The sequence below is a fragment of the Podarcis pityusensis genome (assembly GCF_964106645.2).
Source record: "Podarcis pityusensis genome assembly, chromosome: 9".
Classification (NCBI taxonomy): domain Eukaryota; kingdom Metazoa; phylum Chordata; class Lepidosauria; order Squamata; family Lacertidae; genus Podarcis; species Podarcis pityusensis.
In genome coordinates this window covers 56,094,797-56,121,700 of record NC_138034.1, presented here as the reverse complement: position 1 = coordinate 56,121,700, position 26,904 = coordinate 56,094,797, and the positions used below count along the sequence as shown (strand labels likewise).

The following is a 26,904-nucleotide window of genomic DNA, read 5'->3' as shown; positions in this document are numbered from 1 at the left end:
CACTACTCACCCTTTAACCAGAAGCAGTGGGCCACTGTTGGCAACCAGCAAGAAGTCAACACCATGGGAGGGCAGCATGGTGCAAACACATCAGGAAGAGCAGCAGATTGGCTCAATCTGTCCATTGCACCGCACCAAACTTCCTGCTGCCTCCCTTCTTCCCCTGTCCTTCTTGGTAAGCAACAGTGCCCCCTCTGCCAGGAAGCTAGCACTGCAGCTCCACCACACCTAGCAAGACTTGTCAACCTGTTCAACTGAGTTCAGTGCCTAAATTTGCCCTGCACTGTCCCCCATCTGAGCACAACCATATGTAAATGGTTAGAAGACTGATTTACTTACAACTAGTGTGCCAATTTATGGACTTAGGGTCTTTGGCTTGTTCATCCTTCAATGACCTGTTAGATGGGAGAGTAGCAGGTTTCTTAGATGGGAGAATAGCCGGTCAAGGCTGTCTCATTCTCCTGAATGAGGTTCATGGCAGGAGAAAGAACGTACAGCAGCTCAACGAATACCCATCTGTTCAAGTATATTTCAGACCTGGTGAGGGGAACACATGCGACAGTATCATGTTCCCAGTTCTACTGCCATCTTCACCCTTTTCATCCTTACCTCTGGAATAAGCTGGAAAATTGCATTGGAAAAGAGGGTTCCAATGGCCAAACCTACAAAGTAGGTTAAAATCTTGGGGAAATAGTCTTTCTTTAAAAGAGGAGTTAAGGCCAATCCAAGGAGTGCAGCAAAGTTGATAATAGTCACAGCAAGGAAACCGAAGCCCCAGACTGTACAAGAGAGAGAAAGAGAGAAAATGCAGTCAAAATATTAGCCATATTAAAAATCATTTGATATCAGATGGATCTGGCAGGGGACAGTTTACTTATTTCATTGCAGAACAGCTGAATTAAGGGCATAATGTTTGGTTAATATTTAAGTCAGGAACCAGGATAAGAGAGGAATGTTTCTGCCAATTATTTTAAAATGTGCTGGTTGTAAAAGAAATAGCCCCTTAGTATGTATAGCTCTCTCACTGCATAATAAACAGAATTGTTACGGCAGTTCCACTGAAAATAACGTATTATAAACCAGGGGTAGGGCCACATTTCCTTCTGTGCAACTATCTGAGGGCCACCTTCCAGTGATGCATGGAGCCAGAGGCAAAGGTGGGCAGAGCAATGAATATATATTTCACCTCTGCTTAGCAGGCTAGTTGCTACACCTACACCTCTCTATCCTTTATCCAGACAAGCAAGAGGCATCATCAGAATTCTAGGGCACATTTCAGCCAGGCAACAACATTTGAGGAGGGGGTGAAGAAGGCCAGTGAGAGGTGTGGCCTGGGGAAGAAGGTGTGGCCTGTGGAGTCTTCCAATGATCATCAGCTAGCAAGACCTGGAGAGTTGCATTCACAGACCTCCAAGTGTCCCTATTTTCGGGGGACGTCTCTGATTTAGAGGAGCTGTCCCAGTTTCTGATTTGATCCTGGAATGTCCCACTTTTCCTTAGGATGTCCCTATTTTAACTGGAGAAATGTTGGAGAGTATGGAGTTATCCATGGGACATGGGTGGCGCTGTGGGTTAAACCAGAGAGCCTAGGACTTGCCGATCAGAAGGTCGGCGGTTCGAATCCCCGCAACGGGGTGAGCTCCCGTTGCTCAGTCCCTGCTCCTGCCAACCTAGCAGTTCCAAAGCACGTCAAAGTGCAAGTAGATAAATAGGTACCACTCCGGCGGGAAGGTAAACAGTGTTTCTGTGCGCTGCTCTGGTTCGCCAGAAGCAGCTTAATCATGCTAGCCACATGACCCAGAAGTTGTACGCCAGCTCCCTCGGCCAATAAAGCGAGATGAGGGCCGCAACCCCAGAGTCGGTCATGACTGGACCTAATGGTCAGGGGTCCCTTTACCTTTACCTATGGAGTTATCCAACCCCCAAGCCATCTGAAGGCAGTCCTGTATAGGGAAGGGTTTTTTAATGTTTAATGTCTTATTATGTTTTCATTGTATATTGGAAGCTGCCCAGAGTGGCTGGGGCAACCCAGTCACTGGGGGTATACCCAGTGTGGGGTATAAACAGTAAAATTATCATTATGGAATGGGACGTCCTTATTTTCAGTGGAGAAATGTTGGAGGGTATGCATTCAGCCCCAGGCCTGAGGTTCCCCACCCCTGTTGTAAACCACAAGGAAAATATCATTATAGTTGTTGTCCAGCAAACAAGTTACAAACTACCAAAGGGATGTTATTGAAGTTCTGTGTCATTTGCACATTTGTTGTACATCACCCTGAGCTCCCTTGAAGGAAGAACGATTTATAAATATTCAAAATAAATAAAATATGCATTTGTGACTGAGTATGTGTTCACCCTGAAGCCATAGCACATCAGGTTGCACCCTGAATTAAAATATAAAACACCATATTTCCATTGCAATCTTGAATTATCACACACTTCCCAACAGTTAACTTTTCTAGAGGCAATCAGAGGCAATATAACTTGAGCAAAACTGGGTGCAAACCAGCAATGGGCAGCAGGGTGGCGCTCTAGTCAGGGTAGATTCCCTCCCCAACTCTTTTGAGGAGGTAGAGCATATGTTCTGCATGCAGAAAACCCCAAATTCAATCCCTGTCATCTCTCATTAAAAGGGATCTGGTTGTGGGTGATAGGAAAGATGTGGAGATGCCCTGGAGCTGCTGCCCACAGAGTAGACAATATTGAGCTAAATGGACAGTCTGACCAGGAATAAGGCAGCTTCCACCCAACAGCAAAAGCCAGTGCAGACTGCCAGCCATATGCCCCGTTAACATGTAGCAACATTGCTCCACAGATTTCTGTAAAATGAATAAATAACAGGGCTAAATTAATCTCACGGTTATACCAGTCACCAGTGACAGGTACCTTCTGTAGGAGATGGCTTGGAATTGCCTTTGGACACGGATTTTTCACAAGGGTGAAAAATCAGCTGCTGTACAACAGCAGGACATATTGTGGAGAAGCTGGACTCGGTGATCTTGCTGCTGTTTGACATTCCGTGCAGAGAAAAGATGTCTTCAGCAGACATGCACTGAAACAAAATGAGAAACTTGGGTTAGCTTGAGAAAGGGAATAGCAGAGATGTTGGGAAAGGAGAGCGATCTGGCTCTGGTGCTTCACAGTTTTAAGGCAAAACTAGGGTGTCGTTGACTGAATAAAGTGAGATTGTCATCTGGGGCTGAGCTGATCTATGTGGATAGTCCTCCTTCACTTGGGGCAAAAAAAATTAAATAATCGTAGGGGGATTAAACTGACCTGCATAGATGCCACCCCTAGAACAACCTTACCTCTGAAAGTTAACCTTAAGAACCTTAAGCCTGAGAAATGCTTTGGTCATCATTTTGATTTCAGTGCATCTCTGGTTTGAAAGACACACTTCATCTGATGAAGACCAACACTTTTCCATTTTTAGACATGATTTTATACACACACACACACACACACACACATACATTTTTATTATTTTTTTAACATATCAGTTCCAACAGTCATACAACATATCTTCACATCTTTACAATATTTTTTACTTCTGTCAACACCTCTGATGATTTTCCGTTCTTTATCACTTATTCTGCATTTCCTAATTTCCTATTACATTTAATTATCCTTAACTAATAATTCTTTTCGTAGTCTTTCTTGCAACATTTCAAATAATCCACCTTACAAAACTTCTTGCAGTCCTACTAGCGTAATCTGTTCATCACAATTACTTTTCAAATAGTTCATATATTTACTCCAGTCTTCTAAGAATCTCTGATCCCGCAGGTTTTGAATCCTTCCTGTTAATTTATCTAATTCTGCATTTTTAGACATGATCTCATTTCCCCATCCCTGCACAACAGACTTTGGAAAATCCACACCTAGATATGTTGCTGTTATTTACCAGAAATGAGGGGAAAAAGGTGCCGTTGGAATCTGAGCTCTTTATGTCAATAAGCCCTTCGAACATTTCTTATCCTGGTGTCACAGTTTCACTGAAACAATTATGAAGCAATGCATCATGCTATTTACAGGAAGTAAAACAGAATTGTTAATGCTCTTGACAGCTTTTGTTCTGAAGTTTTGCATGAACAGACCAAGACTCTCCCTGTAAAACCAGAATCTTAACAAATTAATTACAATGAAATCCCTAAGCATATTAAGTATATTTTCAAAGCTTCCAAGCTGCAATTATTTAATCTTCAAAACAGGTTTAATGGCTTGGAAAAGTCTAGGGAGGTCATTTCAAGTGCTTTAGTTTCCATGGTTCTAATGTTAAAGGGAACATGAAAGTGCAGTTTCTTAAATTCCAGCAGTGCAATCATATACATGTCTACTCTGTTAGTAAGTCCCACTGAGCTCAGCGGGGCTTGCTCCCATATAAGTATGCATAAGGTTGCAGCCTAATGGAAGATAGTCCTATCAGCAATTTTTAGGGATGTCAAACATCATTCACTCATGCACAAGAAGGAGGTATCAGTAGACTCAGGATAATTCCAGGGTTTGCAAATGGTTAAAAAAGGGGGGAGGGCCTCAGCTTAATATACCTGAAGGAGCGTCTCCATCCCCATCGTTCAGCCAGGACACTGAGGTACAGCTCCATGGGCCTTCTGGAGGTTCCCTCCCTGCGAGAAGTGAGGTTACAGGGCCTTCTCGATAGTGGCGCCCGCCCTGTGGAACACCCTCCAATCAGATGTCAAGGAAATAAACAACTATCTGACTTTTAGAAGACATCTGAAGACAGCCCTGTTTAGGGAAGTTTTTAATGTTTGATGTTTGATGTTTACTACTACTACTACTATTATTAATATTTTGTTGGGAGCCACCCAGAGTGGCTGGGGAAACCCAGCCAGATGGGCAGGGTATAAATAAAATATATTATTATTATTATTATTATTATTATTATAGGGGGAAAGTTGTAGGGGCTCTGCAAAAATAACCCTGTAAGAGTGCAATGGCACAGAGTGCTGACAATTAATAGATTGTGGAAGGAGGGGTGGAGTTGCCTGAAAAGGAAGAAGGGAAGAGATGCAGAAATATAAAATGGCGTTGACTTGCCACTCATCTCAAAACTCCTTCCTTCTCTCTCTCTCCTCATTTTCACTGTTCACACTCTCCTCCTCATTCTCTGTCATTTCCCCCTTTCCTTTTTTCCTTTCTGTTGGAAAAAAGTTCCCAAACGGTGGTATTTATGGACTGGGGTGCATCATGGGGTGTGCCTGCTTGTGTAGATAAGAGGGGGGGAATTGAATACAGTGGTACCTCGGGTTACAGATACTTCGGGTTACAGACGCTTCAGGTTACAGACTCCGCTAACCCAGAAATAATACCTCAGGTTAAGAACTTTGCTTCAGGATAAGAACAGAAATCGTGCAGTGGTGGCGCAGCGGCAGCAGGAGGCCCCATTAGCTAAAGTGGTCTTCAGGTTAAGAAGAGCTTCAGGTTAAGAACGGACCTCCAGAACGAATTAAGTTCTTAACCCAAGGTACCACTGTATTGCAGGATAGTGGCATCAAAACTCTGGAATGGCCTCTCTGAGAAAACCCATTTCGCACCCTCTTTTCTATTTTTAGATGTTTCATTTCAGAAAGCTTTTAACGTATAATGGTCCACTGATTTAAAACAATAAGCTGTCTTCGTTGCTGCTATTTAAGTGTCCTGTTCTATTGTCTTAGCTTTTTATGGCTTTGACCTATAAAGCCAATATGTCAAGGGCTGCCTCTCCTCACAAGAACCAACGCAGTCCCTGTGGGCCCCCTCCAAGAGTGGGCCTTTTCAGTAGGGGCTCCCCATTTATGGAAAGCTCTCCCTGGGGAGGCATACCTGACACCATTGCTATCTGTTTTTAGGTTCCAGCAAAAACATTCTTATTCACACAGACCTCTGGAATTTAATTCTGAACACATTATTTAGTAGGGTGGGGTTGAGCCGGTTTCTCTCTTTTTCGCATATTATTGTATTTTAGATTGTTTTTCATTCTTGCTTTTATATCTGCTTTTAATCTTTGGGTGTTTTTTTTTTAAAGTTGCTCTGAGCTCATTTTTTGAAATAAGCAATATATTTAAAACAATAAGTAAAACAAGAAACTAAAAAGCAACTGAAGAATACCGATTCTCTGGTTTCAAATTATTTATTACATGGTTTTAAATTATGTCGCCATAAGCTACCCCGAGCATTGTGCAGAAAGGTGGGGAAGAATATTAAAGAATGAGATAGAAATAAAGAAAATGATTGTAGTGATATATGGTTTTTCCTCTATTAACTACTTTTGGTATGTTTATACAGAAAAGTGGGATAAAAATGAATAGCAATAATAATGTCACCTTGGAGAAAGGGATGCAAATAAGATTTTTTAATAAAATATGATTAAAAATAACTTTAATTGCATCTATGAAGTATTCCTTTGTTTAGCAAAACTGGGATATTTATATACTTTATGTAGGTTGGCATGAAAGTATCTCTCTCTCTCTCTCTCTCTCTCTCTCTCTCTCTCACACACACACACACACACACACACTATATATATATCTATATCTAGATAGATAGATAGATAGATAGATAGATAGATAGATAGATATGAGAGAGAGAACTATTATCATGTTCCTGGACTGTGTCAAAGTCTTTGTTCAATGTTTCAGCCCAATTAAAAGTTAAAGGTAAAGGGACCCCTGACCGTTAGGTCCAGTCGTGGCCAACTCTGGGGTTGCAGCGCTCATCTCGCTTTATTGGCCGAGGGAGCCGGCGTGGTCATGTGGCCAGCATGACTAAGCTGCTTCTGGTGAACCAGAGCAGCACACGGAAACGCCATTTACCTTCCCGCCGGAGTGGTACCTATTTATCTACTTGCACTTTGATGTGCTTTCAAACTGCTAGGTGGGCAAGAGCTGGGACCGAGCAATGGGAGCTCACCCCATCGCTGGTATTCAAACCGCTGACCTTCTGATCGGCAAGCCCTAGGCTCTGTGGTTTAGACCACAGTGCCACCCACGTCCCTCTTCAGCCCAATTACACTGCCCTATTACCAATGAGCCAATATCAGATTTGCATACTTTCATTGAGCGTTTATGACATGCTTACGTGTATTATCTGCTTAACAGCATCACAGCGATAAAATTGAGATTTCCACATGTTCCACTGTCAGCTTTATCTCCCCTTTCAATCTTTCATTTCCCCCTTTTTTGTATTTTCTTTTTATTGTGATGATTATTATTATTTATTTCCATTTTATTGTGATGAGTAGTGTTATCCTGATAAAAATTCTTTTGAAGGATGGCACAGAAGTCAATAAAAAAGTCAGTAAAAAAAAGCTATCATAAGAGCTGAGGATTCTTTCCCCAGGAGATAGGGTGGCCCATGTCTGCTCCTTAGCAGAAGGCAGCCCTCTATTCAGGTGAAGGAGTCCTCCGTTTGAAAGGCTGTCTGTCCCAAATCTAGTTTAATTCTAGAGAACCAAAAGCAAGGTAAGGCGGCTGGTGGCATTCCATGCATAATTTTATTTACTCCTGTCATGTCACCACACTGAGGTCCAGCGCCGAGGGCCTTCTGGAGGTTCCCTCACTGTGTGAAGCCAAGTCACAGGGAACCAGGCAGAGGGCCTTCTCGGCAGTGGTGCCCGCCCTGTGGAACGCCCTCCCACCAGATGTCAAAGAAATAAACAACTATCTGACGATTAGAAGACATCTGAAGGCAGCCCTGTTTAGGGAAGTTTTTAATGACTGATGTTTTAATGTAATTTATATCTTTTGTTGGAAGCCGCCCAGAGTTATGGGCAGGGTATAAATAATAAATTATTATTATTATTATTATTATTATTATTATTATTATTATTATATCTTACTCACATCCCCTCTAAACTAAAAAATCCCAAATGTTGCCACCTTTCCTCACAGGGAAGTCCTCCCACCCCCTTGAACTTTTCTGTTTCTCTTTTCTGTACCTTTTCCAAGCTTGGTCAACACATGCAAGGGAATAAGATGGTAGAATGACTGGACAACTTGAGGCTGCAAGTAGTGGATTCTACACATTACAAATCATTTCCTACAAATAGGAAACCAGCACAATAAGTGGACAACCAATCTACAGTCTCTCTCTCTCTCTCTCTCTCTCTCTCTCTCTCTCTCTCTCTCTCGGACGGTTTCACTTGCAAGGTGTTTGCTGTATGGACAAGCACTGAGAACTGACAACTCCCCACTTGCAACCTGCCATTCTAGCACACCCTTCTGCTGCACCAAGCCTATGAAAGTCATTAGTTCACAAAAGGTTGATTGTCCTGCCTGCTCCCAGACATTTGCCTCCTGAAGATCTGGCCTTTTTTTCACCTGTTGGCAATTCCTGCTCAACCAGTGACCAGATGGGTGGATGTTTATATGAAGGAACTGGTAACTGGTTCTCAAAGGAATTTTTGCTTACGGATTGCAACACAGCAACATTTCCCAATATGTCTGCTCAGACGTCATCCACCCTTCCCACCTTCTTTCTTTGCTATGCCTGTGTGTGTGTGTGTGTGTGTGTGTGTGTAACAAGTCTTGTATTTGAAGTGCTATGATCAGCCAGCATCCCATAGGGTGCCACAACTTACCATGTCAAGTGTTTTTACATGTGCTGTATAGTCTGATAGAAAAGAAATGGTTTACAATTTAGATTAACAGACTTCCCTGTGAAGAGGACTGTTAATTCCTTTGGGAATTGTAGCTTTGTGAGGGGAATGGGGTTCTCCTCATCAAACTACAGCTCCCAGAATTCTTTGGGTGGTATCGTGCTGCTTTAAATGTGTGCAGAGACTGGCTTTAGTCTGAACCATTTTTCTCTTCCTTCCCTTGCCACCACATCCACAACCAGTTGTAGAATAGCTGTCGCTTCATACTTCAGAATTATAAATCCCCACTTAGATGGTTAGAAATAATAGCAACATTTATTTGAATACAGAATCATAGAGTTGGAAGAGACCACAAGGGCCATCGAGTCCAACCCCCTGCCAGCAGGAAACACCCTCAGTGGTATAATATAATACAGTGGTACCTCGGGTTAAGTACTTAATTCATTCTGGAGGTCTGTTCTTAACCTGAAACTGTTCTTAATCTGAAGCACCACTTTAGATAATGGGGACTCCTGCTGCCGCCACACTGCCAGAGCACGATTTCTGTTCTCATCCAACCCGAGGTACTATTTCTGGGTTAGCGGAGTCTGTAACCTGAAGCGTATGTAACCTGAAGCGTATGTAACCCGAGGTACCACTGTATTTGGATGGGATATTCTCCTTGTCAGGCTGCAAATGTTTCCCATACAGTGGTACATCGGGTTAAGAACTTAATTCATCCCGGAGGTCTGTTCTTAACCTGAAACTGTTCTTAACCTGAGGTACCACTTTAGCTAATGGGGCCTCCCACTGCCAGTGCACTGCCACCGCACGATTTCTGTTCTCATCCTGAAGCAAAGTTCTTAACCTGAGGTACTATTTCTGGGTTAGCAGAGTCTGTAATCTGAAGCATCTGTAACCTGAGGTACCACTGTATTAACATAGCCATGAACTTGAATTCAGCAGGCTGGTAAAAAGCCTTAAGGCTTACAGACCCAGCATGGCTGTGAGAGTTGTACACATATTCTACCTTGTCAAATGTTTTGAGCAATGGAGTAGGAGAATGCCCAGTCAGCCAAGTATCCATAGTGATATTATTCTTATATATTTATTTATACTCTGTCTTTCTGGCTGATGGGACTCAACTCAAGGCAGCTTACAGATAAAAACACAGAAAAATTAATCATTAAAATGTACAAGTAGACACGGATAGATTTAAAATTGTATGCATACTGCATCTAAAATCTGTTTTAAAGCAAAAGTAATAATTACAATAAAAACAGCATGGAACTAGCTCATTCCTTAAAAGCAGCAAATTCCCTGTTGGAACAATTCCCTGTTGGAACAAGAAAATCTTCACTCTGCATAAGCCCCTTTCACTTGTCTGTCTTTCTTTCTTTCTTTCTTTCTTTCTTTCTTTCTTTCTGTAATTAGGTTTGAATTAGCAATTGTAGCACTCAAAATGCAATAAGAATTATCCCAAACTAAACAAGATCTTCAGACTAGGTATGCATTTGGAGGTCCAGTTCATGCTATGCCCTAAGCCATGGGTAGACAAACTAGGGGCCGGATCCGGCCCAATTACCTTCTAAATCCGGCCCACAGACGGTCCAGGAATCAGTGTGATTTCACATGAGTAGAATGTGTCCTTTTATTTAAAATGCATCTCTGGGTTATTTGTGGGGCATAGGAATTCATTTTTTTTTCCTCTCCAAAATATAGTCCAGCCCCCCACAAGGTCTGAGGGGCAGTGGACTGGCCCCCTGCTGGAAACGTTTGCTGACCCCCACCCAAAGCACTGGCAACGATCCTTGCTTCGGAAGCATCTGTTGTAGCAACAGTTAAAACCCTTACCGTCTTACACCAAGTTGGACCACTGAGCACAGTATTGTCTACACCAGGGGTGTCAAACTCAAATTCATTGGGGGCCGCGGCGCCGCTAGAGGGCAGATGTTCTCTGGCTTGTAGGCTGCTGCGCATGCGCTGAAGAGGCGGCTTTCTTGTGTAAAAAAAAAAAAGCGAGAATAAAAGGTGAAGGCTGGCGGCCGCCGCCGGCTACACGGGCCACATGACGAGGTCTGGCGGGCCGGATTCAGCCCGCGGGCCTTGTGTTTGACACCCGTGGTCTACACCATAGGTAGGCAAACTAAGGCCCGGGGGCTGGATCCGGCCCAATTGCCTTCTAAATCTGGCCCGCGGACGGTCCAGGAATCAGCGTGTTTTTACATGAGTAGAATGTGTGTTTTTATTTAAAATGCATCTTTGGGTTATTTGTGGGGCATAGGAATTCATTCATTGTTTTTTTTCCAAAATATAGTCCGGTCCCCCACAAGGTCTGAGAGGCAGTGGACAAGCCCCCTGCTGAAAAAGTTTGCTGACCCCTGGTCTACACTGACTGGCAATGGCTCTCCCATTCACAGCCAGACCTGATGATGTCAGGGGCTGAACATGGGCCTTTCTGCATGCAAGACATGTTCTCCACCACTGAGCTACAGTGCCTCCTGTCACTCCACATCCCAACCAACAAGTTTAACATTACCCACTAAATGTCAGCCCCAACAAGGGACTGTACCGTAACATTCTGTTCCAAGCACGGCACCCAAATGAGATGCACAGAAACTGGCAGTCTTTGTTATTCAAATAAAACTGTGCCCACAAAGAAACGGAACACAGGTCTGAAAGCAAACATCTTTAAGAGTTGAATAAATGCATATTGGGCAGGTCTGCAAGTCACAGTAAGCAAAACAATGGCTTTGCAAAAGCAGGTGGGCTCCCGAGAAGGAGATCATACCCAGTTTGTTTCTCCAAAGCCCTTTTAACTCAGTGCAGCAACTAAGCCAAGGTTTGGCTTGTCCCAACCTGGAATTGTGGTGAAGCTCTCCCCTCATTAATCACAAGCTGCAGCCAAGAACAAACCTTGGCTTTGCTGCTGTGCTGCCCTGAGATAAAGGACCTGGGGAGGAGCAGCTCCAATCTCCTCCTTGAGAGCCCACATGTTTGCATGTGGATGATAAAACCATGGTTTTGCTTAGTACAGGTGTGGGGAACCTTTGACCCTCCCAATATGGTGGAACTACAACTCCCAGCAGCCCTGGCAAGCATGGCCAGAAACAATGAGAGTTGTAGTTTTAGTAACATTTGCAAAGCCAAAGTTTCCCCACCGCATTGTGCAGTACATGTTTGTTTTTAGGATATGTTCCTTCAATGCTCAATTTCACTTTGCAAAGCCATCCAAGTTGGCTGGCCATCAGTGCCTCTTCTGGGAGTGAATTCTGTAGTTCGGCTACACGATGTGTGAATAAGTACTTTCTTTCCAGCATTCAGCTTCACTGGATGCCGCTGAGTTCCAGGGTTATGAGAGACGGAGAAAATCATTTCTCTGTCCACTTTGTCCATGCCTAATGGTACACACGTCGACCATTTTGCCACTTACTTGCCTTTTCTCTAAACTAAAAAAGTCCCCAATGCTGTCATCTTTCCTCATAGTGGAGTTTCTCCATCCCAGCGATAATTCTGGTTGCACTTTTCTGATTTTTTCCCCCAACTCCACAATATCTTTTTTTTTTTTGAGATGAGGTAACCAGAACGTAGGGGTGGCGCTGTGGGTTAACCACAGAGCCTAGGACTTGCTGATCAGAAGGTCAGTGGTTCGAATCCCCATGACGGGGTGAGCTCCCGTTGTTCGGTCCCTGCTCCTGCCAACCTAGCAGTTCGAAAGCACGTCAAAGTGCAAGTAGATAAATAGGTACCACTCCAGCAGGAAGATAAATGGCGTTTGCGTGCACTGCTCTGGTTCGCCAGAAGAGGCTTCGTCATGCTGGTCACGTGACCCGGAAGCTGTACGCCGGCTCCCTCGGCCAATAAAGCGAGATGAGCGCCGCAACCCCAGAGTCGGTCACGACTGGACCTAATGGTCAGGGGCCCCTTTACCCTTTACCCTTTAACCAGAACGTATTGCAAAAGCGCACGGCTCACATAACTGTATAACAGCATCATTATATCAGCAGTTTTATCTCCAATTCTTTCCCCAATTATCCCTATCATGGAATTCGCCTTTCTCACACCTGCCCACACTGGGTCCACATCTTTATTGAGCTACCTACTGGCATAGCTTCCCACTATGTTTCCCAGGAACTAGTATTCACAGATAGACTGCCCATGATCCTGGAGGAACTACATCATTGTCAAGGGTCCTAGCCTTATCCTGAATAAATTTGCCTAATTTCCTTGAAAACTGTTGGAGTTGGACTATAGCACCTTGTCGTACCTTAAAGACATACAAATCTCTTATGGCTTTTGTAGACTAGAGTCAGACGGCTTGGGTATAAATAATAAAATTATTACTATTCTTTCTTCAGATGCATGAATGTGTGGTAATTTGAGAAGTAAATGGTTGCACCTGGGTGAGAGAGCAGAGAGAACAGAGCGAACCCAAATGAAAACATTATTGGCCATGGCAATTATGCTGTGTGCATCAGAAGCTGCCTTTCACCTACTCAGACTATTAGGCCATTAACTCAATACCATCCACACTGACTAAGGGTTTCAGGCAGAGATTTTCCCAGCCCTACCTGGCGATGCAGTGAACTGAACTTGGGACTTTCTGCATAGAAACATAAAGTTGGAAGAGACCCCAAGGATCATGTAGTCCAGCCCCCAGCTCTCCCATATAAGGCTCCAACCTGCAACCTTGACACTATCAGCACCACGCTCAAACCATCGAATTTTCGAAAACGCACACAATCAATGAGTTAAAAGGCGATGATCAGAATTATGTGAAAACAACCGCAAGTTGCAGCCCTCCCCCGTCCCCCGCCTCCAGGCGAGGAGGCTTCAAGTCTCTGCAGAAAGATCCGACCCGGTCCTCCTGTCTCCGCCTCAGTTTCCCCTCTGTAACAACTTGTGGGGAGAATCCAGGAGACGGGGCGGCGAAGCACTTTGCCGAGGCAGCCTGACCGGGACTGGACTGTACCTGGTTGTAGCGCAGGACGTGCAGGTCCAGCTGTCCGGCCAGCGACTCCTCCAGCCGGTGCGCGGCTCCCATCTTCTGCAGCATTTGCTCCAGCTGCCCGGCCGAGAGGCTCCGGTTGCCCCCGAACAGCGCCAGGACATCCCGGGCGAAGGGCGGCCCTGCCGGCGAGGCTGCTGGCGTCGATCCTTGCGCCCTGGCCGGAGCCAAGCCGGCCAGTGCCAAAGCGAGCGCGGCGGCCAGGAGCGTCCGAGACACGAGAGACATCGCCGACGACGACGCAGCAGCTGCACTTGGCTCAGCTGCTCAGCAGAAGCGGCACGGAGGGAGCGCGAAGGGTTAAGGTTTCGCCGACGGCGCGCACGCGCCTTGCCTTCCCTTTGCCGGCGGGAGCCAACGAGGAGGTCCAGTCCGCAGTCTCAGCCTCCCTCGGGCGCACTGCGTCCTGCGCGGCTGCTGGTGGCGGGTCTTCCTTCGTCGCTCCCCTCCCCTCCTGGGCAAGGGCTGGGTTTGGGGCGCTCCCTCGGACCTTTCCTAATCCTGGAGAGCCCGCAGGATCGATGGAAGGGGGGCGGGAGGGCAGGAGCCAAGCCAAAAGAGACGGAGAGGGAAGTTTCTTCCCCAGCAGAAGCGGACGGGACAACGGGACGGCAGAGATGCATTCAGCTCCTCCTGCGTGATAGAGGACAGAACATAGGGGCAGGGAAGGTTGAGAAGGCAGCTGAAATCATACAGGAGTGGAGTTTCCCAGTTTTTGCTAGGAGTTTTTATATAGACACACACACACAAGCACATGCGCGCACACACGTGTACACACACACACACACACACACACAGAGAGAGAGAGAGAGATCCATTAAGAAATTGCTTCTTTAATCCTTCAGCATTGCATTTTATTATATTAAAATTGAATTCCACGGATTTCAAATTGTAATAGAATGAAATACAGTAAAAGAGGCAAAAGCAACACATTAAAAAAAAATCAATATGAATAGTTAGTGCAATAGTTGTACCATCTTACTATCTTCACCCACAACCACAACCCCACCCCACCCCTCTTCTCTCCTTCTGGCTAAACATGCCCATCTCTCTCAACTGTTCCTCACAGGGCTGGGTTTCTTCCAGACCTCCCTCACCATCATGATCTCCCACCTTTGAACCCACTCCCATTTGTCAGTCTTAGTCTTAAAATGGGGTCCAGATGTGGCCATCCCAGTGAAGAATAAAGCAGCACTATTATTTCCTGTGAGTGCTTTATTTTTTTGTCTGTCTTGAATTGTCGTGCCAGCCAATTCTGTTTGCCCTTGTTCACAGAGAAGGTGCTCCGGTTCCTCGATCAGTTACTGTTTTGTGTTTTGTAAACCACTTTGAAGTGATATTTTTTGCAATCAAGCAGTGTATAAATCTAAATAAATAAAGCATGAGATAGGGCCTGTCATGGATGTGACCAGGGAACAAAGGGTCACATTTGAACCCCGAGTCTGAAGTTCCCCACTTCTGCTTTAAACCATCCCTTTATCTCTTCTCTTTCTCACGCAAGCAATTCTAAATTACTGTACTTTCAAGGGGGAGAATTCCAGTCCAGCCACTATCCTTGCTTGCTGAAGCACTAACTGGCTGCAGAAAAACTTTCCTTTTCAGAAATGTGAAACACACCGAAGAGTTAACAAGGGAGAGGGGGCACAGCATGCGCTTTGCAATTTCAGATGGTAAACAATAGTTTGCTAGGGCTTGGCTGTGGCTCAGAAATGTCAACATCTGAGCATGCAGATATGAGAGATTTGCCCAGGAAAACAGCAGGGTCATTGCTGATCTCGCTGCGGCCGGGTTTATCAACTTTCTAAATAATGTCATTAGGGCATGGATGTGTGGATGTTTTGTTTTGCTTTATTCCAGGTGTGCTGATCCCTACAAATTTCACAGCGGCCGTATGCAGCCTATGTCCCAGTTGTCAACATGAGAGATGCCCCCAATCCGTTATTGTTGCACAGTACACACAGCCCCATCTTGGGTAAACAGGCTGTGTCAGCATTCAGAAACTCACCCATGTCGTTTCATGTGCCCACCTTTACAAGCATTGCTCTCTGTCGCTTTGTTTTAGTGCTAAAGCGAGACACGGTGAGTAAATACGCATAGGATTATGCTGCAGTCGTGATCTCAGACTATATCATAGAATCGGAAAGTTGGAAGAGACCACAAGGAACATCTGGTTGAAGCCCCCTGCAATGCAAGAATCTTTTGTCCAACATGGGGCTTGAACCCACAACCTTGAGATTAAGAGTCTCGTGTTCTACCAACTAAGTTTCTCCAGACCACCATGGATCACTCCCCTTTCCCTGGCAAGGTTTCTGCCTGCCTTGTTAGCAGCTACACAACAGGCAGAAATTCAGCTAGGACAGGACCATTGCCAGCAAAAGTGATGGTGCATCATCTAGTATTTCTTTTTCCTTATCAAGCTGTTCTTCCTACCAATCAGTTGGGGAAATCCCGCGTGCTCCTATATCTCAGGTTACTCAATAGCTTCTCACCTGGAAGGGTCAAACAGAAGCTTGTCACATGCAAGGTATTTACCAAAGGGGAATCCTGAGAATAGCCTCACACATTTGCACATCCTATTGCTCCATTCCGGTAGCCACTACTCTTTCACAAACTATTTGCCCATGCTTGTCTTGTTTCACACTGCCTTTCACAATACGTTCTCCCACTATCTTGTTTTCATATGCTGGGGGTGGGTTGGGGGGGAAGCATGCCCTGCTTCTCTGCTTACCTCTTGCTGCCGCTGATTATTTCTGCGGTCCTTCAGAATAGCCAATGCTTCTTACACAGATAAAGCTTTGAGGAGGGACACAGGTTGCAGTTCAGTCACTGTGCACTGCCAGATAGCCTCGGCCATGTGCAACTGCTCGGGTCAAAAGCCAACCACGGCTGGCCCCTCCCAGCGGTGGTTTTAGCCTTCCTTTCCTCCAAAAGACAGAGCCAAAACGAATTGGGTAGAGAAACAAATTCCTGCCGCCAATTCAGCTGCTCCAGTTCCTCATACTGCAAAGTAAGCAGTACACGTGGATCTGCCTTTCAGCCTCTGTTGGGAAATAGCTAATATTCCTTCTGACTAAGCAGGGATATGGAACGCATTTCAACACAACACCGGGGACATGCTGTCCTTTATTCCTTGCTTCCCTGAACCTGTCCCTCTATACATAGATAGGTTCCTGTTTTGAGCTGTTCCTGGAGAATGAAGGTGGGGATCAAGGGGTGGAATGGCAGAGCGAGAGGCTTGCCAAAGAACTGCACTACAGAAGTGCTCATTATTTGAGAGACCAGCTGAGCTGCCAGCAGCTCTGCAAATGCCCTTCTCCCTTGTTTCAATGAGCTGCCCTTAGATCATTCTTGAACCAGTCGTTTAAAAGAGAGAATCTGCATGGAGGAAACTGCAGCCGCTGTAGTTTTTGTGAAAAGTATGTGGGTTTAACACACTGGCCAAGCATCAATGGTGCTCCTGCTTCTGGCCTTCCCAGATCCATCTGGCTGATCACTGGTTGGAACCCAGACCCAGCAGGCTCTCCTTATGTCCTTAATCTTTTTCCCCCACCTGCCACCCACTGCAAGCCCACTTACGGGTTCCAGACACAGAGCTTCCTTATATGTCTTTTTGTGCAATGTATAATTCCCCATGCAGCTGTTTCCAGGGCCTAGTGAGTTTGCTGCTGGAAGGCGGAGGGTCAGCCTGTGGGAAAAACTATGAAAACAGGCAGATCTCTTGCACTGTAGGACTCATAGGAGTCAACTCCTAGGGGCTGAGGTCCCTTCAGTCCCCCTAATAAAATATTTGAGGGCACTGGGCTCCCACAAAGTTGATGAGCATTGCCATTCAAATGGTGTTTGTGTCTTGTGGTCAATGTGGGGTCTTACCTAGCCTACCCACAATATTTTATTCAATTTGGCACCCCTGGTAGGACTGATTTTTCTGGACATTACCTTCACAATTCTTGGAAATGATCTGATATGCTATCAGGGCAGAGCCTACCATTGCATGGTGATTTTCAGCCTCATCTCAATCAAGGAAGGAGCACTTTGTATGAATCCAGCTATTGCAGCTGCACATGGATTGAGCAAGGTTATGGGTTGAGTAGAGCTAGAGAAGTGGTGAAGCAACCTCAGAGACAAACTGGCATGTGCTAAATGCTATACACACCCATTCAGCACAAGGGGTGGATCTGTGACACGCTAGAGACCACACTTTTTGTAGTCCTTCCCACTGTCACTCCTGTTGGGGATCATTTCCAGGCGTGCCAAGTAACATGGCATAGGGTTGGCATGCACCAGGGATGAGGATCCTGTGGCCTTCCAGATGGACTCCAACTCCCATCAGCCATATCCATCACAGGCAATGATCAGGGATGATGGGAGTTGTGGTCCAACAACATCCAGAGGCACTGGATTCTTCATTCCTTCCAATGCATGGTACCGAAATGATCCCCTTGCATTGGGGTTGATACCGTTTGTCTCACTTATTCCTGTGCCCTTTAACAGTAACCAGGCATGCAAAAATGTAGCTGACCTTACATGCAAGGAGATAAAAAGACAGGAAAAGCTTCACCTCTTGCATTGCTGCACAAGGTTATCAGGATCAGGTTTCATGGTCTCATTGTGCTCACATCATGCTGCATTAATGAATTGTTGTTGTAAATGGTTTTTAAAAAACCCTCCTTTGGTTCACTAGGTAAACTGAACTGACCTGCAACTCTGCTGCATAGTGGGATACTCTTGACACTGCAGGAACACACTGATTCAGTTATAAATACTTTGACATTGCGGGTCCACTTGTCAACATGTTGGGAGACTGGACTTCGCCAAGGTAAGGGAGCATGTGAACCCCTCTCATTTTCTGCATATGAACTGGATCATTCAGTAATCCTGAATAAAAACTGCTATTATTTCCCTAACAGATAACTTTCACTATCCCACATTTGGTCAGCAACTGACTCTGAAAGCTGTTTTTGAGTTTCATTAAATAAACAAGGCTATTTGCTGGTTTTAGATGTGCGGCCTGTATTTGCATAATGCTGAAACGTTCAATTCTTCGGCAATTCCAGGGGGAATTATTTTCTCTTTCCAATCCGCTGCAGAATGAAAATCCTTCTCCATTTTGGGGGCTAGCCAAAGTTTAACCTCAAGGATGGATGCTCTCCCTCCTCTCTCCCTAATGGTTAAGTTTGTTTTTTATTAAGCTGTATGTTATTTGAAAAGGAGAGAATGGGAAATAAGATCTAGGGGGTCATGTAGGTTTAGTCGCCTGTTGCACAAGCAGTTTATATGATCATTCCACTAACCAAAGAGCATTTTAATGATGGGCATGCCCAGCATAAATTATCAGGGGAGTTCCCCTTTTCCTGGTGAAGTCTACAGTGAATGTAAACAATGTTTCTTGGGACAAGTGAGACTGGCATTCCACAAGGCTGATTCACTGCTTTCTTGACCAACATGAGTTTGCCACAAGCAATGTGAGTTTGGGGGTCACCATCAACATCTGGATACTATGGAATGAGCCACTTTGAGTTCACAAATGCGAGATCTATGCGTTGTTGGGACTAGGGTCTTCTATGGGGAAACCAGTATTTTATATGTGAAGTCACTCTGTTAGTTGGGGCTACCTAGAAAGGTTAATTATAACTTGAGCTTCAATGCTTTGTGGGCCATCGAGGCAAATATTTCTGAGTCTACTGAGATTTAAACCTGTATCATTCCATAACAGTATACAGGCCTAGTGTTAGAGCCAGTATTAGGCTTGCCAGAATATTGTTTGCCAGGGCTAGAAACAGGAAAGTCCAGATTTCTATGCAGCAGTCCCATGTGACGAGCATTAAGTATTGCACATTTTAACATCTTCCCAGCAGTAAATATGCCCATAGCACTCCCAGGCTCTGCAATGGTCCCATCTAACTAAGTTAGCCAATGCACCCACCTCTTGCTTGCTGGAATAGTGTGTGTGTGTGTGTGTGTGTGTGTGTGTGTGTGTGTGTAGGACCCTGGTTCTTCTGTGGCTGGAATGTAGTTTATACAAAGGTAAAGAGTCACACCCATTACCCTTCCCACTTTTGCCTCTGGCTGCTCCTACCAGAGGTATGCAGACCCCCAGAAGGTTGCACCTAAGGGACTTTGACCCTCAAGATGAAAAAAGGTTCCTCATAACTTCCTGAATTATGTGTCTGCAGTTAGGCATAGTTGCAATGAGTAGAGAATATCAGATTGTGGGAGGCCTCTTTGGGGTGGGGTGCTGATGAATAGATAGTCACATTATCAGAGCAGAGTTCCTATTTCAGGCCCCTTGATTTATTATTTTGACAGTGCTTGTTGTTTTGTAGCTGCCAACTCCAGCATGTGTTCGTTACTCCTTCTCCTTTCCTGGCATTGAAAGGCATTTTTGTTTTGCTGGAGTGAGCACTTATTAACCAGAAGCATTTGTGCTAATAGAGGGCTGGATTAGGCTGAAGAATGCTTTGCCACAAGATATTACAGAAAGGCTTTGAACAGAGGAAAATTGTTCAGAATTTTTTGAGATTTAGAGATGAGTGAGTAAAAATGTTTCAGTGGCCCTGGTTTACTTGCTGCCTCTTTTAAAAACAAAAAAAGCAAAAAGCAAAGCATGTGCGAGATGATATGTGGATACTGCCATTATATAGCTTAGTCAATAGATGGCAGTGGCCTTATATGTGAGCAGATTCTGGAGTCCATTCTGGTTTTAAGAGAGACAATAGCATCCTTGTCTACGTTCCTGATTTGGTATGTCCTCTTAGTCTTTGAAAAATGGCAGCACTGTTAGCAAAATTTATCCAGTTGCATTAGACAGAACTATGAATTAAACATCCAGTCCAATATTTCTGTTTCAGCTTGATGGAAAGTTTAAGAAACCCTACTATAGAACTACAAAGCTTTCTGTGTAATGGGATTTTTATTATTTTTTTAATAATACAATAAAATAGTGGCTACAGAAAATACAAATAAGTAGAAAATGGAGTCCTCTCTTAAAAGTAATTCTTAGTCCTCACCAGCCACAGAAGATAGCACCCAGCTCTCACCTGGCATCTTTCATTTCCCCTTCCAGCCTCTCACCCTGGGAGACCAACATTTCCCTGTCTCTCACCGACGGTCTTCTATCTATCATATACCACCCCCATGAGTATACGATCTCTGGACATTGACAAACGTCCCAGACATTGGACTCCAAAGGAAAAAGAAACAGAGAACTACAAAACTCTCCGGCAGATTTGGGTGTCAGAAGGCTCTGTCACCAGGATCTCTTCAACAGCAAGGATCTACTTGGGAGCAGGGTTGGGAAAGTAGATCCAACCAATAGGCTGGATCCAAGTGGTCCCCCACATGTCAATCACCTGGCATCAGATATTCTTGCAAAAGGATGTCTTCCTGATTTGGGGAGAGTAATCAGTCTGAGGGGTTCAGGTGCCTGCTTGATATCATAGGATAGGTGATTTCACAGGTGGAGCACCACAACCTGAATGATTCTCCCATTGTTCACTGCACAGTGGACATGAACCCCCAATGTACGTAGTTATTTCAAGAACTCATTCTGATCTGTATCATAAAACTAGCTCTCCAAGTCTTCTGATAGAGAGTCATGTTCCTGGACATGACGATTGCACATTGACTTGGTGTGATAAATTTCAAAGGGACTTAGGGTGGATTGAAAATGAGCAGGTTTGAGCTTTGCCTTCCCCATCACTACCAACACCATCAAAACACGTTACCACATTCTAATCCCTTCCGTCTCCCTATCAATCATTTACAATAGAAAATGCTTAACAGGTGCATTCAAAAACACATGAAGTCACGTTTCTGGAGCAGGGTTCATGGAAACTGGTCCAAAATATCTCCAGTAATAAATGAGAATTAATTAATGAGCATGCTCCAGCCTCAAGGACATTAGAATAAATTTGTTGGACTCAAACATTGTCATATCAAACATTTATGGAAAACTCTCCTCCAACAGGGACACTTGGCTTCCCCTTTGTTCTCTGTTAGGTGGGGCCTGAAGACTTTTCATCATTGGTATTATTTTGGTCTGCTTTTAATTAATTGTTCCTTTACTGTGTTTTGTTTTACATTTTTTAAATAAAATTTCTGGCTTAAGAGTAAATGGTTGACCTTTTCTTTATGTTCTAGCATTGTGAATTTTGATAGTTGTTTTAAAATGTTCTAGGTTTATATGTGTGTAGCTGGAGAAATACTTGTATTTTGAAAAGTGAGTAAGAACTTAGAAGTGTCTCCCAATAGAAAAAATAAATTTGGGAACCTAATTTATTTCTAACTTCAGTCTCTTTGTCCAGATCCATGGGGATGTGCACTACTAAGGATAGATGATCACCCAAGCAAGGGGAGGTAAGTAGTTTGCACCAGACAGAAAGGGAGGAAACTCAAGGTAGGATCAGCACCTTGGAGAGGGACCAAGGTGTGGTTTTCAGGACCATGGTTAGTCATCCTGCAGCTGAGGCAAGACATGAAAGTTGTCTCAGCAGTGTCCTGGAAAATGCAGCAGATCTTTTTTTTAAAAAAAAAGATATTTATTAAGATTTTCAAAATGTTACAAAACAAAAACAAAAAAAGAAAAAAGTACAAAAATAAAAATGGCTAAAAACAACTCAATCTTTCCATTACTTATTTTTCATTAGCTTATTTCCCGGACCTCCTCACACCTCCCTTTTTTGTATTCCAGTTCAGTTTGTTGGTTCAGCAAATCCTTACCCTCTTTGTTTATCCTAATCTTTAATCTTAAAATATTGTAACGTTAAATTTTTACCTATTAATAATCCATTTTTCATATTCCCTTATAGTATTACAGCTGAAAACCACTTAATTTCTATCCAACATCATTCTAACATTCATTAATTTTACAATATTTCTGTAAATAGTCCTTAAATTTCTTCCAATCTTCTTCCACCGACTCTTCTCCCTGGTCTCGGATTCTGCCAGTCATTTCCACCAGTTCCATATAGTCCATCACCTTCATCTGCCATTCTTCCAGAGTGGGTAGATCTTGTGTCTTCCAATACTTTGCGATGAGTATTCTTGCTGCTGTTGTGGCATACATAAAAAAAGTTCTGTCCTTCTTTGGCACCAATTGACCGACTATGCCCAGGAGAAAGGCCTCTGGTTTCTTCAAGAAGGTATATTTAAATACCTTTTTCAATTCATTATATATCATCTCCCAGAAAGCCTTAATCCTTGGGCACGTCCACCAAAGGTGAAAGAATGTACCTTCAGTTTCTTTACATTTCCAACATTTGTTATCGGGCAAATGATAAATTTTTGCAAGCTTGACTGGGGTCATGTACCACCTGTATATCATTTTCATAATATTCTCTCTTAAGGCATTACATGCCGTAAACTTCATACCTGTGGTCCATAACTGTTCCCAGTCAGCCATCATTATGTTATGTCCAACATCTTGTGCCGATTTGATCATAGCAGATTTCACCGTTTCATCCTGAGTATTCCATTTCAACAGCAAGTTATACATCTTTGACAAAATCTTAGTTTTGGGTTCTAAAAGTTCTGTTTCTAATTTTGATTTTTCCACCTGGAAACCAATTTTCTTGTCCAAATTATATGCCTCCATTATCTGATAATAATGAAGCCAGTCTCGCACTTTGTTTTTTAATTTCTCAAAACTCTGCAATTTCAGTCTATCTCCATCTTGTTCCAAAATTTCCCAATATTTCGGCCATTTGGCCTCCATATTGAGCTTTTTCAGAGCTTTCGCTTCCATCGGTGATAGCCACCTTGGGGTTTTATTTTCCAATAAGTCCTTATATCTTATCCAAACATTAAATAATGCTTTCCTGACAATATGGTTTTTAAATGCTTTATATGCTTTGACCTTATCATACCACAGGTATGCATGCCATCCAAATACGTTATTAAAACCTTCTAGGTCCAAAATGTCAGTGTTTTCAAGAAGCAGCCATTCTTTCAACCAGCAAAAAGCTGCTAATTCATAGTAAAGTTTAAAGTCTGGCAGGGCAAATCCACCCCTTTCCTTTGCATCAGTTAATATCTTAAATTTTATTCAGGGCTTCTTGCCCTGCCAGACAAATCTAGAGATGTCTCTCTGCCACTTCCTGAAGCAATCCATTTTGTCCACAATTTGCAAAGTTTGAAACAAAAACAACATTCTAGGCAATACATTCATTTTTATCGCAGCAATACGACCCAGCAGTGAAAGCTTCAAATTTGACCAAATTTCTAAATCTTTTTTCACTTCAGCCCAGCATTTTTCATAGTTGTCTTTAAATAGGTTCCCATTTTTTGCTATCATATTAATCCCCAGGTATTTCACTTTCTTAACCACTGTTAAACCTGTTTCATTCTGAAACCTCTCTTTTTCAATCGGTGTTATGTTTTTCTCTAAAACCTTGGTTTTTAACTTATTCAGTTTAAATCCAGCAACCTGACCAAATTCTTGAATCAGTTCTAAAACCCTTTTGGTACTAGATTCTGGCTCCTGTAATGTCAGTACTAAGTCATCTGCAAATGCTCTCAATTTGTACTGTTTAGCTCCGACTTGTATACCTTTAACCAACTGGTCCCTTCTAATCATATTCAGCAAAACCTCCAGGACTGATATAAACAGCAATGGGGAAATTGGGCAGCCTTGTTGTGTCCCTTTTTCTATCTTAAATTCTTCCGTCACCACATTATTTACAATTAGTTTAGCCTTTTGTTCTGAATAAATGCAGCAGATCTTTATAGCTGAGGGTGGATATTCATTGACTAGACTGAGGTCCCGCTCACTGAATGCTTGTATCAAAAACCTGGTAAACCTGTGCCTGAATTGTATCCCTTTGGAGTGCTCACTTTTGTCTCACCCAACTGAATGCAGAGTCCACCACATCTTTAAAAATATCAATTCATATAGAAAACTAGATTTCAGAAGAGAAGATGCTAGCCTAGCTTCCTCCATAATATGCCAGTTTCTATGTTGCCAGAATCTCTATTTTTCCCCATAGTGGAGCATTCCATTGTGTGTAGCCCTACCTTCTGTCTAAAATGGTACACCTCACACATTGGTATCTTGGCTAGAGCTTAGGCCAACATCTGGAAGCCAGATTTGCTGGTTTTTAGTGCAATAGACGGTCAGTTTATAAATCTACTTGTTGTGCTGAGTTTTCAACTGTGCTCACTATTGCATCGTATTTCTTGAGCAATAACAATGGGGAAAGGGGAGGGGATGGATATTTCACTTTCCCAAAAGAATATGCTTCAGAAGAACTTGGTTTTGCAATGTCTGTTTATTATCTACAGCTGCCAGTTAGTTAGGACTAAGTCACATGCCCACACTGACTGCATCTTGTTTGTGCCATTGGATTCTGCATTCATTTGTGACCTGCAACGAGCCAAGATGCCCCGGCTACAGCTATCTCTTGCAGTGTTTGAACTCTGGACCTTCCTATGTGAAATGGCCTTTTTTCCTTTTCTCTCTCTCTTTCTGTACTCAGGCACCACTTCATGCATCATGAACTCTGACCTATGACAGTTCATCCACAGTAAATGGATTAGTCACCAAGGTGTCACACGATTCTGAATTGCTTTTGCTAAAATAGGCAAACACAGCTATCCATTTGCAATTTTAGAAAAGATGCACAGAGAACCACAAATACGTTCTGCATGTGCATTTTTTAAGCAATACTCCTTGTGTCTATTCCATATTCAGAAACTGCAACATTCACACACCCCTGTTCAGAAGAAGAAGAAGAAGAAGAAGAAGAAGAAGAAGAAGAAGAAGAAGAAGAAGAAGAGTTTAAATTTGATATCCCGCTTTTTTACTACCCTAAGTAATTTCAAAGTGGTTAACAATCTCCTTTCCCTTCCTCCCCCACAACAAACACTCTGTGAGGTGAGTGATGCTGAGAGACTTCAGAGAAGAGTGACTAGCCTAAGGTCACCCAGCAGCTGCATGTGGAGGAGCAGGGAATCGAACCCAGTTCACCAGATTATGAGTCCACTGCTCTTAACCACTACTGTCTGTCTGTCTGTCTGTCTGTCTGTCTGTCTGTCTCTCTCTCTCTCTCTCTCTATATATATATATATATCCCACACACATAACTGGCCAGCTATTATTTTTAACTTTACACACACACACACTTTCACAGCATAAAACAGTGCACTGAAGTCAAAACAGCATTTATGTGAAAATAAAAAGACAGTATCTTTGGGAGAGCTTTACATGTGCAGGATAAATGGAAATCCCATTACACACCTCCCAAAGATTTGTGTATGTCAGCAAATTATTGTCTTCATTCTTTATCTGTAGTACGCTTTTCTCCCAAAAAGCAAGATCAGTGTAGCTGACATGAGATAAAAACAAGTATGATAACAAAAGGCAAGCAATATGAAATCTTATCTGACAACAAAAATGCTGCATTAAATCTACAGATTAACAAACTTTCAATTTAGAATTTAAGGAAATACCAGCTTGGTTAAACATTTCACAATTCTTAAATAGTATTGTGTGCATATTGTAAATTTTGATCCTTTGGGGTCATCTTGATAGCAGAAATAAAATATATACTTTGAACGGTTTTTGTTTTTTAATTTGAAATGTTTTCTACTGATAAAATAGCATTTTAAAATGGCTGTATTGTAATTCAGTTAATTAATCTGATGAAGAGCAATTGCTCAAGCTTGTCCGCCACTGCAAGCATTTAATGGTTTGGTAATAATAATAATGATGATGATGATGATGATGATGATGATGATGTACCTGTTCCAGATGAGAGGAAACCTGCACCTGTTGAAATCAAGGCAGAAGATGCGCATTTCTCTAGTCCTGCAGTGTGAGCATTTTGTTGTAATTGTCACACTTATTTTTCATCAAAAGCTCCTGGCCTCTTGATCTGCCTGCCCTGGTATGTATGGCAGAAGGAATGGTTGACAGCAAAGATATTACACCATATGACGCTTGCATGCATGGACTAGAGACTCTTGTTAAGGAGCTGGCAAAACCAGAACTACAAGGCATGCATAATAGCAGCGATGTACTTCTCTGATAAAAGAAGCTAGTTGAACACTAGCACAGGTTGTTGCAGGGTTCTTGCTTTCTCAAACAGAAGAACAGCATGTGCTCCTCTAAAAACCAAGAATGGAGCATCCCTTAAGGATTATGATGTGCTACATGCCAAATTCACATAAGCAGACATTTCTGTGTCTCACATTAAGATCACACATAGCCTGTGGTTTTACTCGCCAAGTTTCCCACCTCTGATTTCACTAAATGAAGAAACTGCAAACAAATGCCACTCATTTGACAACAAGGCAAACAGGTTTATTCTCCAACTGCTGGTACGCA

At 43.3% G+C, this 26,904-nt stretch overlaps 1 protein-coding gene across 4 annotated transcripts in view; it reads right to left on the bottom strand.

The window, feature by feature from the left end:
• The window catches only part of SLC39A8 (solute carrier family 39 member 8), a 42,822-nt gene extending 16,341 nt beyond the window's left edge, over positions 1-26,481 (bottom strand). Inside the window, exons 1-4 of one of the 4 annotated variants that reach the window (XR_013990310.1) lie at positions 26,320-26,481; positions 13,548-14,216; positions 2,887-3,052; positions 610-779 (exon numbers count right to left, since the gene is read on the bottom strand). Coding sequence is in view for 3 of the 4 variants with exons in the window: in XM_081020332.1 (XP_080876458.1) it covers positions 610-779; positions 2,887-3,052; positions 13,548-13,811 (600 nt within the window). In the remaining variant the exon portion in view is untranslated. Of the gene's footprint in view, positions 1-609; positions 780-2,886; positions 3,053-13,547; positions 14,217-16,311; positions 16,603-26,319 lie in introns of those variants that run through there. The other 3 variants (XM_081020332.1, XM_081020333.1, XM_081020334.1) reach the window with 3 other exon arrangements.
• Between the last annotated feature and the right edge of the window lie 423 nt (positions 26,482-26,904).